Here is a 17,990-nt window from a genome sequence, read left to right as displayed (position 1 = left end):
GTGTAACTACAGCATCATCTTCATCATTTCAAACCATTCATGCTGAACATTTTGTGCCCAAACTAATGTCAGAAAAGAAATGATTTTCAAGTGCTGTCCTCTCTGTACAGTTGCACAAAATTTGCTATTTTAAAATTATTTTTTTTCGAAAGCCAAATTTAAGTACCTGTATTGACAGATGTGTGCTCTTCTGACTGCAGGAGAATAACAAAGTTACATCGAAGACTGTCAGGAAATGAATTAAAGAGCAGTCAAAAATTTGTGTCGCAACGTAATATCAAATATTTCTTAAACTATTGAACATAGACTCTCCAGTTTTTGCACAACGACTTCCATAAATTATTGACTTAACAGATAAATATTTTTGTAAACACTTGTTAATTTTTACGTGAGAGAGAGGGAGAGAGAGAGAGAGAGAGAGAGAGAGAGAGAGAGAGAAAGAGAGAGAGAGAGAGAGAGATAGAGAGAGATAGAGAGAGAGAGGACAGAGAGAGAGACAGAGAGAGAGGGGACAGAGAGAGAGACAGAGAGAGACAGAGAGAGACAGAGACAGAGAGAGAGAGAGAGACAGAGAGAGAGAGAGAGAGAGAGAGAACAAAGAGAGAGAGAGAGAGAGAGAGGGGGGGGCGTAGGCCAACTCATGTAAAATTCTATATATATACCCAACTCCTACTCCTATTCCAGAAAGCTGAACTCATTCAGTGACTGCCTGCTGGAACAAAATTTTGGACGATCTTGGAGCTATGTTGGTGTCGAGAAAAAAACAAGAAGCGAAGGACGATTTTACGGTTTTACAATTATAATTAAAATTTTTATAAACACTTTGGAGAAGGGATGTAACCAGAGGTATTTCTATACCTCTTTCTTCTATTATTACGCAGTTCAATCCCTTTATTTAACACCTCGCGTCATTGGGAACAGTCTTGTGCGCAGGTGCATTGATTTCATCGACTGCTGACTGCTGACTGCTGACTGCTGCTTTGATTTTGTAAGATATTTCGTAACATAACATACGTTACATTTACATAAAATGTAGATCTAAACAAACCATAAAAGTGAGTACGCAGACCTTAGTTCCTGAAATGCTTCGTCATTTAGCTAAGTTTTTAAGTGTCTCAAGAACGCCAATACTTAAGTCTACTGATAGCATTAGGTCAAGATCTATATTATCGGTTGTTCAGGGTTGCAACAGGTGCAACAAAACTAGACTAGCGCCAGCACTGCTGCCGTTTCATCAACTTCAACCAACCAGTTGCCTACTTATCTTTCTTTAGAAGAATGGGAGACACACAATCCGGTATGTTTACTTGTCCTGTTACTGTTAGTTTTGACTGTGTGTATGTGTGTTTTGTCTGATTGATGGTAAAGCACATAAGTGAGTGGTCCATGAATAACACCTTGAGCTATAGATCTAGTATTTCATAATAGTATAGTTCAGTGACAGTGAATTAGTTTTATAGATCTAGTACAGAAGTCGGGAAGTTCCAGGTATTGTCCATCCTGCCTGTTGAGTCTTGGTCTTAAACAATATTATGGCCCTTTAACTTGCTGCTCTTATATCTGTGGTAGGATACAATGATACACATTGAAAAATCTACTTGATTTTATTCTTGCCTTTCAGATGCAAGTCATTTTTATCTTGTTAGGTCTTTCCGTCATTGCCAGTCACTGCCAGCGTAAGTTCAAATTATCTCCCAATTTTTACTATGGGTTCTGACCAAGTACGCTAGAGAGCTTAAATTAAGTTGAATGCATTTCTAACTTCCTCTCTAATCTAAGAAAGCCAACGATAATCTTGGCTGCTATAATTTAGGCAAGAGTTTGAGGTTAAACTTTTTGTTCTTTTCAGTCTTGAAAAAAACATGTTCTCTTTTTCTTGGAAAAAAAATATCAGTCTCGACAATTTAATAATGAATGTAGATCTAGATCATTTCTGTATTAGCACCCTCCTTTGTGATCACAGCTCTAGGTGCTTTACATAAATGCATATGAACAGTTTTCACACACACACACACACACGCACACACACACACACACACACACACACTCACACTTACAGGCACACACATGCACACCACACACACACACACACACACAAACACACACACACACACACACACACACACACTCACACACACACACACACACACACATTTTCAAAATAATTAAAGGCTAAAGTATAAGAAACCCATTTCTGACACAGGACCATGGTATAGTATGCCAATTTGACCTTCCATAATTTACACTCCACGCTGCAGTTGTTCAAAGACCTTATACATGAAAGTTGAAAATTGCACTGACTATGAATTGTTCTATATTGATGTATCGAGTGGCTTTATGTCCAGCATATATTTTATCATGTGACATGATTGTGCACTTTGTTGTAAATTGTTGTGTATCACATGACATTGTCATGACGTTTTTCTGACATCACAAAAGTAGTACTATGACTAAAAAGAAAACTCCATGTATTTGTCTCCTGATAAAAGTTCCATCATGTTCCTCTGTTTTATGACCCCAGGGATTCCTGACACAGTGGGTGGTGAGAGAGCCAACAAAGTCGTTCTCACAGATGAGGAGTGGAGAGCCAAACTGACACCTGCACAGTATGATGTGTGCCGGCGGCATGGGACAGAGAGGGTAACGTTATCTGTTTTAGCACATATATTGTATTGGACCTGCTCTTACAACCAACTGTAAAAAAGACAACCACCTGTACAAACAGCCTCTTCCCATTCCCCTCCCCTCCCCATCCCCAGCTTTTTTTGTTTTTAAAAAATACATTATATACGGATAGTTCGAATTCATCGGGACCCGCCTTGGTACTTCGAGGAATCCGTAGTTTAAGGGATATCTTACAAAGAAAAAGAAAAAGAAAAAACCCGGGACCGCAGGCACAGTTCAATGGATGCGTGATTTCGAGACTTCTGTGTATCTGTGACTGTATTCTACTGTGTACTGTGTCCACCTGTCTAAGACTACCATTTTCTCCTTAACAATAGAGTATAGTTGGCCATCTTAGACAGTTCTGACTGTACAATCATGGAATCCTTCAGTGTGTAGTCAGTTTTCTGGATTGAGACCTGATGGCACATAGTTATACAGTCAAACATGTGTAAGACGGCCAGCCATTGTCAAGGAGAAAAGTGGTCGTATAAGACAGGTAGCCGTCTTAGGCAGGACTGATCAAGATGAAGAAAACAAGCCATTCCCATCTGAAGTCCCAATCGAAAGTAGCCTCATTGTTGTTGTTTTTGTTTTTGTTGGTTTGTATTTCATTTGTTATTTTTATTCTGTTGCTGATTTTGCACTAGGGTGACAATAAAACGAAATGTATCAAACGAGGAAGACCGAGTGCCATGTTAAAATGTTAAAACAAACACACGGGTCACCTTCACTCGCAGGTTCGACTGTATATATATAGCTGAGATACTAAACTTTATGTAGAATCTGTGAGCAAGTGTATATCTGAGCTAACAATTTTTTGTAAAGATTACTACTGATAATACTGATTAAGCCTATATTTGGAAATGTTTATATAATGAGACCTTTGTCAAAACTTTGCTTTCACTTTCTGTTATCTTGTAGTACCGTATTCACATTTTCTTCGGATTAAATTAATTGAAATGTTGAGAGAATTGTATCAAGTGTTTCTTGTTCTTGCCAGGCGTGGACGGGAGAGCTGCTGGAGAACAAGGGCAAAGGGGTTTACCAGTGTGCCTGTTGTGGTGTCGACTTATTCAAGTAAGTCAAGCCTTTGGGTGGGGGAACTTTCGTGATAGAGCATAGCTGCCAACCGTATGCCAAAAAAGCATTTTGTAAGTTTTTTCGGAGATCATAAGATTTTACACCACTGTGCTGAATTGTACAACTTTCGGCTGGATCCGATCGATTGTCGAAACAAAATCTTGCTCCGTTTGCCTCACCGATTCGCTACAGCTAGCGGTCCAATCTATTATTAATAGGCCCCTATGACAGCAAATGTACTATTGGACAAAGACACACACACACCGTCTTAGTTTTGTTTCGGCCTACTTCCGCCGAGTTCGTGTTGCGAGTTGGCTTTTCTTTCAATTTTTGTGAGAGTTTTAATTGCGCGTGTTGAAATAGTGATATTTGTACCCTTTTTTTTACAGTCTTACACTTTTTTAAAGCTTAGATCTTACACTTTTGTGGCTGGTGGGGTTGGCAGCTCTGATAGAGACAAAAAGATGTGTTAATGAATTGCTGCATGCATGTTGGTGTTTTCTGTTTTTTTAATTTTTCACTTACAAACAGAATATCATTCACTAGATTTTTCTCTTTTGCATGACAGATCATCAGGAAGTATTCTGAAATATTCAGCTGACCTTAAACAAATTGGGCTCAATGATAAAACATTGTGCGAATGTCCACTTCCATGTCTTTAGAATCCATTTCACTAACATTTTTCCTTAAAGTTGTGTTGAGAATTAAAATTCACTGTCCCAGAATCTAGAAAATGCGACAAGTTGCGTTCATGAGGAATTTTACGAGTTAAACTAGTGCCGGTGAGGTGAAAATGACCCCAAGACGTGAACAACTAATTGAATGTGCTTGAAGCATTTGAACGTGAGAAAGTGCTTTTTTTAAAGGAGAGTTGGAAGAAATTGTCATTATTTGTAGCACATTGTTGAATTGGCCACTTTTTCATAAAAAAAAAAATCACAGTAGCAGGCGACGAAAGTTCATTAGTAAGAAAAAGGAGTCAATATAAATATTTCATTCTTTGGGTTTTTTTTGGTAGGTTCTAATCTTTCACTGTAGAAAGTCTCATCTACATTGGGTAAATAGTTTTGTCTCTGTGATTTTTTAAAATACCCTAAACCTATAAATTCTTTGCCATATCGACAGACCAAAGGGCTAGAACCCAAATGGCCGTTGGATCGGAAAAGTAAAGTAAAAGTAAAGTAAGTTAAAATACCCCAGAAAACTCAGTCCTCTCCGCTTGTTGGGCAAAAAAATCTCAATTTTAAATGAGTGGAGTAGTAAGCACCTCATCTTTTAACTTAAAATTTTTAACTTGATTTCCCTTTCAGCTCGTCTACAAAGTTTGACTCTGGCTCAGGCTGGCCTTCGTTTTATGATGTTGTGAAGGACAAAGACGACGAGGAGCTGCCAGCCGTGGGAACTCACACCGACAGAAGCCACGGGATGATGCGCACCGAAGTGTTGTGTGGAAAGGTAATGCTCTCATTGGCTCCGCACTCAGTCATACAGGGGAGTCCACTCAAACCAAATACCGCTAATCCCAATCAAATAATGGCGGTAAAACTGAGACAAAATGAAGTTCCTGATTTTTCTCTCAGCTTTTTGCACAATTTCTCTAAACTGAAAACACAACTAAACCAAAGAAAATTTGGTGGACCCGTAGATTTCAGTTTAACACTTTGCACCCTGACCTCCTGAGGGTACCGTGTGCCTCTGTCTAGAGCTCCAGAGTGATTCATGCCTATATTTGATATATTAAGTCGTCGCTTTTAAGCACAAGGAGACTATCCCAAAAATGCTGTTTTGAGAAAATCGAAGGTAAAGTTTTGGCCCCTTGTTCAGTTTCTTTAAAAGACAAGGAGAGTTTTCTCTATAACCGAACAAATATACACTCCAATGAAACCAAACTTCTCCTAGGTAGGGCAATGCCCATTTTTGGTGTATGTCAAGATTTCTGAAAAGCCCCGAAATCTGGGTTAGCCTGCTTGTCCTTAAAAGCGACTAAGTGTGATTGCTTATATTCTAAAAACTATAAAGATAGCGACTTGAAACTTTGCATGCAAATAATAGAACAGCCTAGCTGTACGTTACTGCCAGAATCCCACCTTTGTACGCCAATCAGCCCAGCAGGTGGTGGCTCAACGAAACATCCCACGATACGATAAGGTCTTGCTCACCGGTGTATCGGTGGCTAAGCAAATGGGCAATTTTATGTGCCTCTGCTAGGGTTTAAAGGTTAAGGGTGCTTCTCTGTACTTAATTAATATGATGTCTAGATTTGTGTTATTCTTCACATAATCAGTTCTCTCAGCCTTGTTCTCTGTTGAATGCAGGACTTAAAGACACACACTAGGCCATCATTTTTTTGTACTCGTAAAACAAGGAAATCATTTTAACATGAAATATTGCAATAGCCTCAAATGTCTTTGTTGAATCATAAACCTGTAAGATACCTATTCCTTGATTTTGTGAACTTACCTGAAGACACGGAACATTGTCTTATTGCTGAATATGTAGCCCTTGTCTTTTATTTTTTGGTGTGGATGAGCCTTTCTTTACTTTAAACAAACAACAAATAGTTACTTGAAATTCTAAAATAGTCTACAAAAGTAATTAGTGTTGTTTGAGTGGTTTGAGGGTGCTCCATGTAGGTCCTACTTCTTTGCTTTTGCTGTCCATCCTGCTTGTTTCCAGCACTAAATGTCTGTTGTTATGGAATTGATGTTCTTCTCAATACTCAGAACTCAGTAGCTCAAAGTGAATCGTGTTTGCTCCTCAGTGTGACGCCCACCTGGGCCACGTATTCAACGACGGGCCGCGACCCACCGGCCTCCGCTACTGCATCAACAGTGTGTGCCTCAAGTTTAAGCCAGCTCGGGGGGACAAGGACTCGAAGGACGAGTTGTGACCCAGCAAAATCTGACCCAACTGAAATATTTGGGCTGACACTTCGTCGCCTCAGAACTATTTTGCCCAAAGTGTACTTAACCCTTTCAGTACGCCCTGGGGTCATTTTGTACCCCCTGGGTTGTATTCTTCACATTTTAGAATATTTCTAGCACGATAATCTCTTTGAAACTTTCAGTATTTCTCCAAAAATCATGTTGACAGACTGCTGTGCAAAGCGTACGGATCGGATTAACGAGTAAATTTCCTCTTGGAAGTGGTGGCATAGAGTTCCCCGTGTTGTATGGATACGATAGTAAAACATGCTAGGGTTAAGTAAAGAGGCACTTTGGACAAAATAGTTCTGAGGCGACAACTTGTTGGTTATTTATTGTATATCCATGAACATTTCAGAAAAATATCAAAGAAGATATTAACGTACCTATGCTCACAATGCAGACGTTTTTGTTGTTGTTGCTAATCCAGTTGCCCCCTGAGCTATACAGATTTGATGACACACTGTTTTTTTTGCTTGTGGTGTCATGACCCTCGTGTTGATTCTTGTTACTGACTTGCTGAACCCTGACCCCAAGCAATAATGGGAGGAAAATCAAGTCGCAGAACCCTGGTCCTGATTACAATCAAGACCAGGTATGTAGATTGTATGTAATACAGTAATGTAGATGAGCACACAACTAATTTGTGCAGGTCAATAACTAGATTTCTCTTTATTCGGAAAGCAGAGATGCAATAAAGTCAATTCTCACTCAGCGCTGAGATGGCATGCAAGTTTTAGTGGCTTTGCCCATGTGTCCAGATCATAGGCCTGTAGATAATGCCATCGTCTAATCTTTTTCAGGGTCTTGGAGAATTTTCAGAAATTATTAAAAAGTGTGCCAGCGTCAATCCCTTATTTGTATTGGTTCTTCATAGGTTATGAACTTTTGAAGTATGAAAAAAATGGTGGTGCTGGGGTGTTTGGCTGATGGAAAATTTCAGGGGTCTTTTTTTTTAGGCCAAAACATTTTCTCTGGTTTACCAGTATTTTTATGAAAGATATTTTGTTTCTGTGTATATATACAAAGTTTTTGTTATAAAGCATGGTTCAGAATATATTCATTTGTGTTCTTATAAAAAAAAGATACATTATTTGTGGCAGTGTGTTGATTATTGTTTTAATTCACCAAGCTGGGGAGGGGTGGAGGGAGAATGTAGGCAGAAGTTTAGCAACTTCCGGTCATTGTAGACAGATTTTAATGGTGCTCATAGTAGGTAAGTATATTGCTTTATTGTCTTCATGTCGGCAGCAATTGTTGTTGCTGTAGTTTTGAACGGGGCTTCAAACCATGCCTCTTGTTCTTAATGGTAGAATTTTGGTTTTCCAGCTGGCTTCTCTGCAGTGTCACATTCCTGTTTTCCTACTTTAAACTCAGGTAGAAAGTGGTTTATTTTCATTTTAAAAAAAATTGTTTCCAGGAGAAAAGATCTGCATTGAGACCAGAGTGTTGAGCATAAAACTCTTGCTTGGAGTTTGTGGATAATGCAGTTCTTTCTCTGCTCAAACACATAGAGGATATGGTGCACCAAAAGAAATATCTGTCTACAGCATACAATACTGCCATAAATACTGAATAATCTAGTGCGATACTTGTGTGCCAAATGACATTGTTCATTGCAGATTTCACAATATGAATAAAAATGTATGAAGAAATGTGAGGCAGTGTGGTGGAATCAGGCTCTCGTCAAAATAATGAAATCGAAGAAAACAGCAGTTTTCTCCCTGCATAGCTATTTTTATCAAATTTTTGTTTTTTGGCTCAACACCTTTTATGTCCATTTAAAAACACATTACTTTGAGGATTTCACCGAAAACGTTGATTAAAGGCACAAAAATATAAATTTACAGTTTCCATGGACTCTCCAGCTTTGGAATTTACCAAGCTTTGGCGGCCATTTTCTTGCAATTTTACCTCTTAAATCAGGTGACCCCACCTCCTTCAATCCAAAATATCTCCACTTCTATTGAAGATGGATGGGTAATTTTTTCATTGAAAGCAAGACAAATGAACAAGCGTTAAGATGATACCAATAACTCAATATGCCCAAAAATTGACGAGAGCCTGATTCCACCTCACTGCCTCACAAATGATTTAGTTTCTGAATAAATGCCATGAAGAGATGCATGCCCTGTGTTCTTGTGTTTGATGAACAATGTGTTTTGTTCTTTCATGTTTGTGTGTTGGATTCTTTGTTCAGTGTGAAACATGAATAAGTTTACAATGACTTTCTTTTTGTGGTTTGAAAGTAGAGCTGAAAATCTTAAAGTCTTAGAAGTTTAAGTGACTCTTAGTGTTAACGAAAAAAATGGTCATTTCAACAGCAGAAATACGGTCTAGCAGAGACATTGAAATATGCACATAGCCAACGGATTTTCAGGTCGCAAATTTTTTTCTTAAATTTTTCTCTAATTTCGAAACATGTAAACGGCGACATTTGTCAATGAGGAAAAGATTTCAGCATATTCTGTTGATATTGCTACACTTTGTACGTACTAGACTGTGCTTGGTTAACGGGTGGGGTACACAACTGAGATGGATATATTATTTGTCCTGACTGGAAGAGTGAGAGAAAAACAAACAATCTTCCCTGCCCCCATCCACACTTGCATACTTGGCACTCATCATAAGACCTTTTGCAGTATCGAGAGCCGTAAAACCTTTACTAAAACTAAGACTAACACTTACATACCTATTGAACTTGAACTTTCATCCTATGCTTGTCTGCTTTGACGTCCAGTTTACTAAATCTTCTTCCTTGATTTCACCCACTTTGTGACAAGGTGCAGGCATCTAAGAAAATGCCAGATAAATAATAATAAACTTCAACATGGCCATTTGAGTCCTTTTCCCCTAAGCCTACAGCACACATGTACCGACAGACCGTTGGGTCAACTGTTACATTTTACATCACAGCACATAGATCATGGAAGCATGGTGGGTGTTTGGCGGGTGCTCTGGTGTGGTTTGCTCCTTCTTTCCTATCGAACATCTGTTGTCCTTATCTCCCCTCCTTCTTTTTATGTTTGTTACTCTCTTGTATAACACCTCTAATCTTCGGCACTTATACTTGTGTTGCAAGTACCGTGAAACTCTTACTAAAGCTAAAATAAAGCAGTCTCTGTAAAATTATCTTTTAAAGTTAGATTTTCATCCATGAACTATGAAATCGAAGTCAACAGAAATGTGGTGTTTAAGGACATTGAGAATTTCATGGACAGAAAAGAAATCAAATGAGGAAGTAGTGAAAGAAGCACCCGTGGGCTGCTCACTAGTAATAATAGTAATGAGCACGATTAGGAAACAACAAAATGCAGCTTCTAAGGCTCCTGACTCGACTCGACTTTGAACGCCTTGCTCTCACTGGGAAAATAGAAGGCAAACGAGACAGGGGTCGACCCAGAAACACCAAGTCAAAATTAAATAGGATTTGTTGAGAGCATCTGAGCGAATAAATGAATGGAGGACCATGATCACCGATGTCTGTTTCAGGTCTCGCAGATGATGAAATTATGGTGACTATGGGCAACAGTATTTAGTTAACTATAACATCCATTGGTGTGGACTAAAAGACCAAGGCTTCAAAGTGAGGCGAGTTTGTTAGCAAGGTTTTGAAAACCATTGTTAGTTTGGAAGGGCGAAGGCTATTCATGTATATCTTTATAAGGGTTAATGTGTATGTAACAGCACAAAGTTTGTGGTGAGTGTGACCGTGTGTGTATGGGTGTGAGAGAAGTCTGCGGTGAGTGTGTGTGTGTATGTGAGAGAGAGAGAGCGAGAGAGAGAGAGAGAGAGAAAGAAAGAGATGTGTGTGAAAAAAGAGAGAGAAAGAGAAAAAAATGATGTAGGTGTTTTTAACATCTCCATCAACACAATTTAGATCAATTTAAAATGCAGGTTTCCAACCCTGCTTCCTAGAGCCAACCCACGCTGAGAAGGATACAACATCCCAGCAGAAAGATGCAGAGTACTTGATAAAAATTCTCCCCACTTTCATGGAATCAAACTTATGTCTACTGCAAGGGACAGCAAAGCACCTAACTACTACACCGCAGACACTGTTGAGTAGGGAGAGGAACAAAGAAATGAAGAATATGAAATAGAGAGAGTGAGAACCATGCTTATTCATAATTTTCTTTATAGATGTGGACCTGTCCATGTTATCTTAGGTATCAAGCACACTGAGCATTTTTAAAGAAGAATAAAAATAAAAGTGATCCTTTATTACTGTCATTATCATTAGAGGACAGCTAGCAAATAGGCCTACATGCTTCTCACCTCCACAATAAGAAACATCTACCCATGTATGATTTGAAACTGAGATCTTGCTGATGACACTGACGACGGACGAAGAGGAACCTCCTTCTGGAGCTCTAAAACTAAAAGATGACATCTTCCTCTTCATCAAATCTTGGACACATTTCAAACTATACAAGAATGATTTCCTCTCTCATGTACTTTAATTCTAAGAGTGATAACGATATAATTGTGTAGTACCAAGCTGGGGGGGGGGGGAGGGTGTAAAGGTAGATCTTCCTAAATCTTGTGGCTCTTTCTGAAAACCAAAACAGTGTAAATTAAGATGAGTGTTTGTATTCCCCTCAACAAACCTACTGCTGACATACAGAAGTAATTTCTCATGACTTTTTACATAATAATGTCCCCCCTATAACCATCAATAGCCTGAATATGATTGAATTAGTACGATAAAGAAAAAAGCGAAATGGTGAAAATAAGACATTGTAGTGCAAGAATTACTTCCCCTCAGGAAATGACCAAAGAGAGTCTAGCAACACAATAATAAAAGTGCGAAGCTTGCCAAGCCAGATACCATTGTAATCACTCTTGCCCCACACAGATTTGGAAAGTAGTTGTCGTAAGTTGGTGCCGTCCCAGCATTATGGTTTGGCAGTTGACGAAAACGACTGTAAAGAAAATGAAAGTGATGAATCAATGAGTGTTAAATTTTCCTTTCATCCACTACGCATGCAATGATACAACGAGTAAAGAGTAAAGAGAGTGGGGAGAGATCACAAAACAAACTGATAAATCGGATAACTGATAAAGATTCAAAAGTTGACAACGTTTAAAATCACGTAAAAATTCCTAGCCCCATAATTACTTTGTAAGTCTAAATAGGTGATCTTGTAGTTCCGTTCGTTAAAGTCCACGATCCATTTGTTTACATTCACAGAAGAAATCCAGAAGTCTTGAAGACCATATATACTACTATTTGAATTAGGCTACACAAAGAGCAGGGATGCAACCTAACTGCAAAACATCAAATTAGGATAAAATTCAGGGGGGCATGCCCCCCTGAACCCCCCCACCTCCATATTTTTTTAGACTTTAACGAACGAAACTACAAAATCGCCTCTAAATAAAAGGGATTAAGTATTTGGGTTACTCCGGGGTGATAATACTGTAATTGAATTAATTGACTCTGCAGTTTCAGATTTTGGCAACAGGATTATAAAGCCAAAGCCAAAGCGCAGTCGTGCAGACTTATATTAGACTGTACTGTAGAGGATCCCCTCCCCTAACCCCTCTATATATATGAACTCGAATTTGAGAGGGTGCAAAATTTCGTTGTGATACTAATGTACATCAGGTTAATCTTTCGGCGCTTTTTGAGTAGTTCCCACCCCGCAATTGTTATTCACGGGTTTTGGCCCCAAGAGTAGGGGGGTTTCAGGGGGGGCATGCCCCCCTGAATTTTACCACAATTTAATGTTTTGCTGTTGTTAGGTTTGATATCTTAGCTCACCGCGAATCAAACGTATAGATCTAGAATCTAGATGTAGGTCAGGCTCAAATAAGGGGGGTGGGAACTACCGAAAAAGCACCAATCTTTCTTTGATTTAGCAGAAGTTTTACGGCATTTATAACACAATAAGGTCATATATATAAGTGCCGAAGATTAGAGGTGTTACAAGAGAGTAACAGACAAAAAAGAAGGAGGGGAGATAAAGACGATAGATGTTTGATTTGGAAAGAAGAAGCAAACCATACCAAGGAATCTGCCAACCACCCGCTCTGGTTAATCATAGGGACACCAACCTTAAAGTGAATGTGTGTGCATAAAATGTAAATATTCATAACATATAATTGTAATATAAATGCATCACGTGTGTTCAGGGCAAGGGGGGGGGGGGAGGTATGGTTGGATTGAGGAGATCCATTCCAACTTAAACTTGAACCTTAAAATTTACTCCCTCCTTGTGTTACATGTTCTTGTAGCGCAGTACCTCTCCTGGTTTGAGTTTGTTTTTGAACAATAGCAGACTTTTTATGTTGTTCCAAAGAGCAACGGGTTTATAAGATACCATTGTTGTTTAAATATATATCTGTTTCTGATTCACAACAGGACTTCATCAGGAGAAGCTGTCCACGATTCTTGAAGTTACCTAAATGTGAAAGGTCGTCGAGTTATTCTTCCTCCCTCTGATGAGTACATAATGACCTAAGTCGGGGCCTCAGCGTGCTTGGAAAAATGTCGTTCAAAAGTGGATATCAAGTAAGTTATTATGAATTCATCAATGAGTTTTCTGCTTGCTCATTAGAACATTTTTCCATCTTATTTAAATTTAACAGTAAAAGACAGACTGCTATAATTGTGTTTTTGAGGCAAATTATTTGAAAAGTAAACAGTGACTGCAGTGTTTGGTCAGAATGAAGATGTTTAAAAGAGGTCTTGTTTTCTTGTTATCTTCCAGGATTTGTTAAAAATTGTGTATAAAGTTGTTTTTAACTTATTGCAGTATCACAAATAATTTTTATTATGGATTATTTCAGGGAAAAGATAGAAGTGTCTGACCTAATTTGCTGAAGACCTGATTAGTGTCGGACACCTCCGATAGGCTTTTTTTACTTGTTGGCTTTTGTGATGTGAAGAAAGAAAAATTTCTAACTGTTAAAAAAGACGTAATTGTTCATTCTGACACACATGGGGAACGTGTACATAGCGAAACAAAATTTAAAATGTGTACGTAGCAAAATTCGAACATGGTGAAAAGATTTCAAAACATCATCCAGTATATTTCACCATGTGTATAGTAGACTGTATTTCTTTTGTGACTTTTCTAAATTGATCAAAATCAACCTCTGACTTCTTTCTTTCAGGGTGGTCCGTATTATGAGATTTTGAGCACCCAAGGAAAGGACTCAGCTGCCAACTGGAAGCTGTCAAGCTCGTCAATTAAAAAAGTAAGAAACCATACAATCTTCTTTCCCGCCTGAGGTAGTGGATCGGACCTGTTTTTGATGGAAGTTTGAGTGAAAGACAGGCCAATGTAGCGAGTGAGAATTTTAAAAGGAGATTAGACGAATAAAAGGATGAAACTTCAGCTTCTTTCTTTGTTTGTTCATTCGAGATTGTCCGAGACGGAAACCCATTGTCAAGAAGAAGAGTGATTGTCTCTGGTGGACGTCTCAATGTCATAATAATGTTGAAAAAACACGAGATTGGATGTGTTTGCTTGTACAAGCGATTGTCTGGGACAGGTGGCTGTTACAGCATGTTCAACTCTATTTGTTGATTTATGTTTTCATCTGATTGTTCACTAGATCATTCATTCATGTTTTCCATTTTTTCGCTTCAGAATTATTTTGTCCAAAAGTGTACCTATTATAGAGTACACTTTGGACAAAAAAGTTCTAAGGCGATGATTAGTTTGGCTGTCATTTTTGTTTATTTTTCATACGTCCATTTACTTACTATGTTGTTTTATATTTTCCCGTCGCAGACATACGAGAAAGATGTCAAAGGTTACGTATATACCCTGGAGGGAGCCCCAGCAACCACCAAGCTACAGTCGCCCAAGGATCAGAAACAGAGTTGTGAGTGCCGTGTGTATGTCTGAAGGGCTTTGTGACAAAACATGATGTGTCCAAAAAGTGCAGCGCTGAGAAAAACTTAATGTGTTTCAGGATCTTTGTTGTTTGAAGAAAATACAGATTCAAAGTGGTATACATATAGTCATTCGGTATTGCAGTTTTGCTACCAAATATTTAATAGCAGTAAAGATTAAAGATGTTTGCGTGTAAGGTAATGTAAAGGGTAAAAAAAGGAAAGTGTAAAGATTAACCCATTGCTTTCTTTGTTCTCATATTAAAAAAAAAAATTTGCTTCTGTTAAACCTTTATGTTTTGTGATTACCCATGTTTTCGCTGTTTTGTGTAGTATGGAGTAGTAGTAAGTCTTTAGTCCCATGTTCCCTGTTATATTGTTTTGGATATATGAGACCAACTAATCCATAAGTTTTGAGTTCCCATGTGCACATTTCCACGGGGCCCGAAAAGTTTAGGATTTTTTTTCGTAGCCAGTTGGCAACCCTGGGTAAAGGTCGTGCTGTGTTTGTGATGAAGATGATCACCATTAAGCCAAGGCAGGGTATATGGACTTACAGCAATGTATACACTTGTTTCTTTGTATCTGATCATGAGTGTTCTGTCTTTTGCACTTTGTTCTATGAACTCTCTCATGTGTGTTAGTTTGTCCGAACATAGACAAGTGAGTGGGTGGTTGGTGGGTGCTCTGGTGTAGTTTTTCTCCTTCTTTCCTATGAAACATCTATCGTCCTTCTCTCTGCTCCTCCTTTTTTTGTGTTTGTTACTCTCTTGTAACACCTGTAATCTTCAGCACTTATATGACCTTATTGTGTTGCAAGTGGTGTTAAACTGTTGCAAAAAAAAAAAAAGACAAGTGAAGTCATTTATTCTCCACAGTAACCTTGATACAGAGATTTCTGGTCATCCAAGTGTACATTGCTAAAGGGGCGGACTTCTCCATTGAGCTGGGGTAAGTGTTGTTGGCTGTGTGCTGATAGCTGTAGCTGCATGTCTGTGGCTAGACCACACTTGTTTTGACTTTCAACCTCACGGGTGCTCTGGTGTGGTTTGCTCCTTCTTTCCTATCAAACATCTATCGTCCTTATCTCCCCTCCTTCTTTTTTATGTTTGTTACTCTCTGGTAACACCTCTAATCTTCTGGCGCTCATATGATCTTATGCAGTTGCCAGCGCCGTAAAACCTCTACTAAAACAAAACTAAAAACTCTCAAAACAAAATGCGCCCACGGAAATATCACTTCCGGCACTTCCGCTATGAAGGACAGCTACGCAGATTTGTTTCGTTGCTCAGTGGAATAATCACAATGGCCAGAGAAGGACGGGAACTTTTTGTCATATATAATTTTCTAAATTCAGGAAATGAATAAATAAAAAATGGGGCTCCATCTTGGGGGAACTTATTTATCTTTTTGCAGGTACTTGCCGCCAACTTTCAACTCTGTAGCTGTCGTAGTTTTATGGGAAAAGTGACACGTCTTTCCAAGTTGCCAAATATATAATAGATGAAGCAGGTTTTTTTTCTCTCTTCTGAAAAATGTTACTTTGTGGGCCTAGTACAATTGAACAAGTTGCGGATGGTTTTCTGTGTTTCAGAGTGTCGGACCTGAGTAACAACAAGCGGAGACTGGTGCTGTCCACCTCGCTGAAGGAGACACAGGTCACGCCGCTGCACGCCAAAGTCCCGCTGACCATCGTCAAGAGGGCTGTGGTGAGTGTCGTCGGAAATATTTAAGATGGCTGCCCAGGGGCGAGGAGAAAAATGGTTGTCGTAGACAGGTGGACATTTTGGACAGGGGAATTAGAATATTTTGAAAAAAAACAACCGGCTAGGAGGGATGTCTGAAGTGGTTGTTTGTACAGGTGGCCGTTAAAGCAGGCTTGACTTATCTGGAAAAGGGGAAAGGGGGGGACAAAACTCCCCTTTTGTGCTTGTTCTAGCGGTAGCACTGGTTTCTGTGGTGTAGCAGTTCGCCACTTTGGTGTCTCATTCAGAAAACATGAGTTCAATTCCTCTGTCTGTTTGCTGGGATGTTGTATCCCTCTCAACCTTGACAGGCAGGGTCAAAGCCACATGATCCTATGGTATGTATAAAGAACCCTCTACTTAAATCTTTGAGCAATTGTGGTTGTTAAAAAAGAAATGATTTTATTTTCTCTTTTTATGAAAAATCAGTATTCACACAAATTCACGGTAAGATTGAGATATTTACCTTGTGTTTGTGTGTATGTTTGTGTTTGCAGATATTGATCATATGTTTGTGAGTATGTTTGTGTGTGTGTGCTGACATTGACCGTATGTTTGGCTGCATGGCTCTGACCTTACGTTCGTGTGTACATTTGTGTGCGCCCCCTAGTGGCTGAATCTGGTGCTGGACATGGTGTCTCTAGTTGGGGAGACGTGGACCAGCCAGACGTTCCGTGCCGTGGACCAGATCTCTGTCTCTGCCAACTGCAAGTTGCGGCGGGTGTTCACCATGAAGTCCCAGCCCCTGGACACCACTGACGATGACGGTACGCTGCTCATAAATAAACAAAATAAATTACACTTTTATTGATCCCAGAAGGGCAATTTGGTTTACAGTGGCAAACACACACACACACACACACACACACACACACACACACACTTTACAAACATGCCATTGCCGGTCGCCACTGTGTAGCGCCCTGTATTTTGAGCTAGGGTTGTCGTGTCTTGCTCAAGGACACACCCCAGTGATCACCTATCTGTTCCCTGTGTCACCGACACTTGCTTGACATTACTTGAGTCTGAACTCACTGCTACCTTAGACACTGGAGCCATGTATACCACACCTGATAGGTACTTTGACAGAATTGGAGCCTTCTGATTTTTTTTTGACTGTCTAAGAGTCCTGATTTGATTTGTATGAAATTGATGAAGGTACTGTGTTCACGTATACTATACCTAATAAGTACTTCGACAGAATCGGAGAATGGATTTTTTTTTGTTGCTGTCAAAGAACCCTAATAGGATTTGCATGAAATCTTTTTTTTAAAAATTCCATTTCCACTGTTGTATGCAACTTATTGTAAATAACATGAAGATACACAGGTTCACTTGCTACATTTGCAAGAGTTATCATAAATGACATGAAAATACACCTCTTTCCAGTGCGTTTGTTCGCGATACACATGTTTATATGCTGTGGACTGATCATAATGTATTGTTATATACTGGGGTTGTTTAGAATCCATTTTTTTCCTCCAAAGTCGGGTTTTTAGGGAGGATTCTGAGAAAATCTCCTATTTCTGGTCATGGAGTGGTTGGCCTTACACTCATCCTCCTTCACTTTAATTTTCATCTCTCTCCCATCCCCTTCCTCCTCATCTTCATTCAACTTCTATGTCCACAGCTCCTTCTTTCCTTTCATTTTTCCGTTTCCTTCTTTTCTCTCTCTTCCCTCATTCTCCTCCTCCACTCAATACTCACCCTCCTCCCTGTTCTCTT

The 17,990-nt window shown here is 39.2% G+C and overlaps 2 protein-coding genes across 2 annotated transcripts in view; both read left to right on the top strand.

Annotated features, from left to right (window-relative positions):
- The first annotated feature begins 1,279 nt into the window (after window positions 1-1,279).
- On the top strand, window positions 1,280-6,802 carry LOC101851045 (peptide methionine sulfoxide reductase MsrB). Its single transcript, XM_035970308.1, has 6 exons — window positions 1,280-1,297; window positions 1,622-1,676; window positions 2,522-2,640; window positions 3,668-3,744; window positions 5,058-5,202; window positions 6,509-6,802. The coding sequence occupies exons 2-6, from the start codon at window positions 1,622-1,624 to the stop codon at window positions 6,635-6,637; spliced, it is 525 nt and encodes a 174-aa protein (XP_035826201.1). The 5' UTR covers window positions 1,280-1,297; the 3' UTR covers window positions 6,638-6,802.
- A 6,362-nt stretch (window positions 6,803-13,164) lies between these two features.
- Window positions 13,165-17,990, top strand: part of LOC101850808 (protein CFAP20DC) — a 20,293-nt gene continuing 15,467 nt past the window's right edge. Inside the window, exons 1-6 of the mRNA XM_013083702.2 lie at window positions 13,165-13,188; window positions 13,794-13,877; window positions 14,417-14,510; window positions 15,399-15,471; window positions 16,115-16,229; window positions 16,876-17,032. Coding sequence (XP_012939156.2) covers window positions 13,165-13,188; window positions 13,794-13,877; window positions 14,417-14,510; window positions 15,399-15,471; window positions 16,115-16,229; window positions 16,876-17,032 — 547 coding nt within the window. The remainder of the gene's footprint in view (window positions 13,189-13,793; window positions 13,878-14,416; window positions 14,511-15,398; window positions 15,472-16,114; window positions 16,230-16,875; window positions 17,033-17,990) is intronic.

The sequence above is a fragment of the Aplysia californica genome, unplaced genomic scaffold, assembly GCF_000002075.1.
Source record: "Aplysia californica isolate F4 #8 unplaced genomic scaffold, AplCal3.0 scaffold00250, whole genome shotgun sequence".
NCBI classification, from domain to species: domain Eukaryota; kingdom Metazoa; phylum Mollusca; class Gastropoda; order Aplysiida; family Aplysiidae; genus Aplysia; species Aplysia californica.
The sequence above is the reverse complement of the archived record's forward strand: the minus strand, read 5'-3'. Positions and strand labels throughout refer to the sequence as shown.

What these genes read in the sequence shown, in the direction of transcription:
- LOC101851045 (XM_035970308.1), top strand. Translation starts at nt 1,622, where the DNA reads ATGCAAGTCATTTTTATCTTGTTAGGTCTTTCCGTCATTGCCAGTCAC. An exon ending in TGTGGTGTCGACTTATTCAA is followed by an intron (nt 3,745 to 5,057) that starts GTAAGTCAAGCC and finishes TTTCCCTTTCAG; the next exon opens with CTCGTCTACAAAGTTTGACT. An exon ending in CCGAAGTGTTGTGTGGAAAG is followed by an intron (nt 5,203 to 6,508) that starts GTAATGCTCTCA and finishes TTTGCTCCTCAG; the next exon opens with TGTGACGCCCACCTGGGCCA.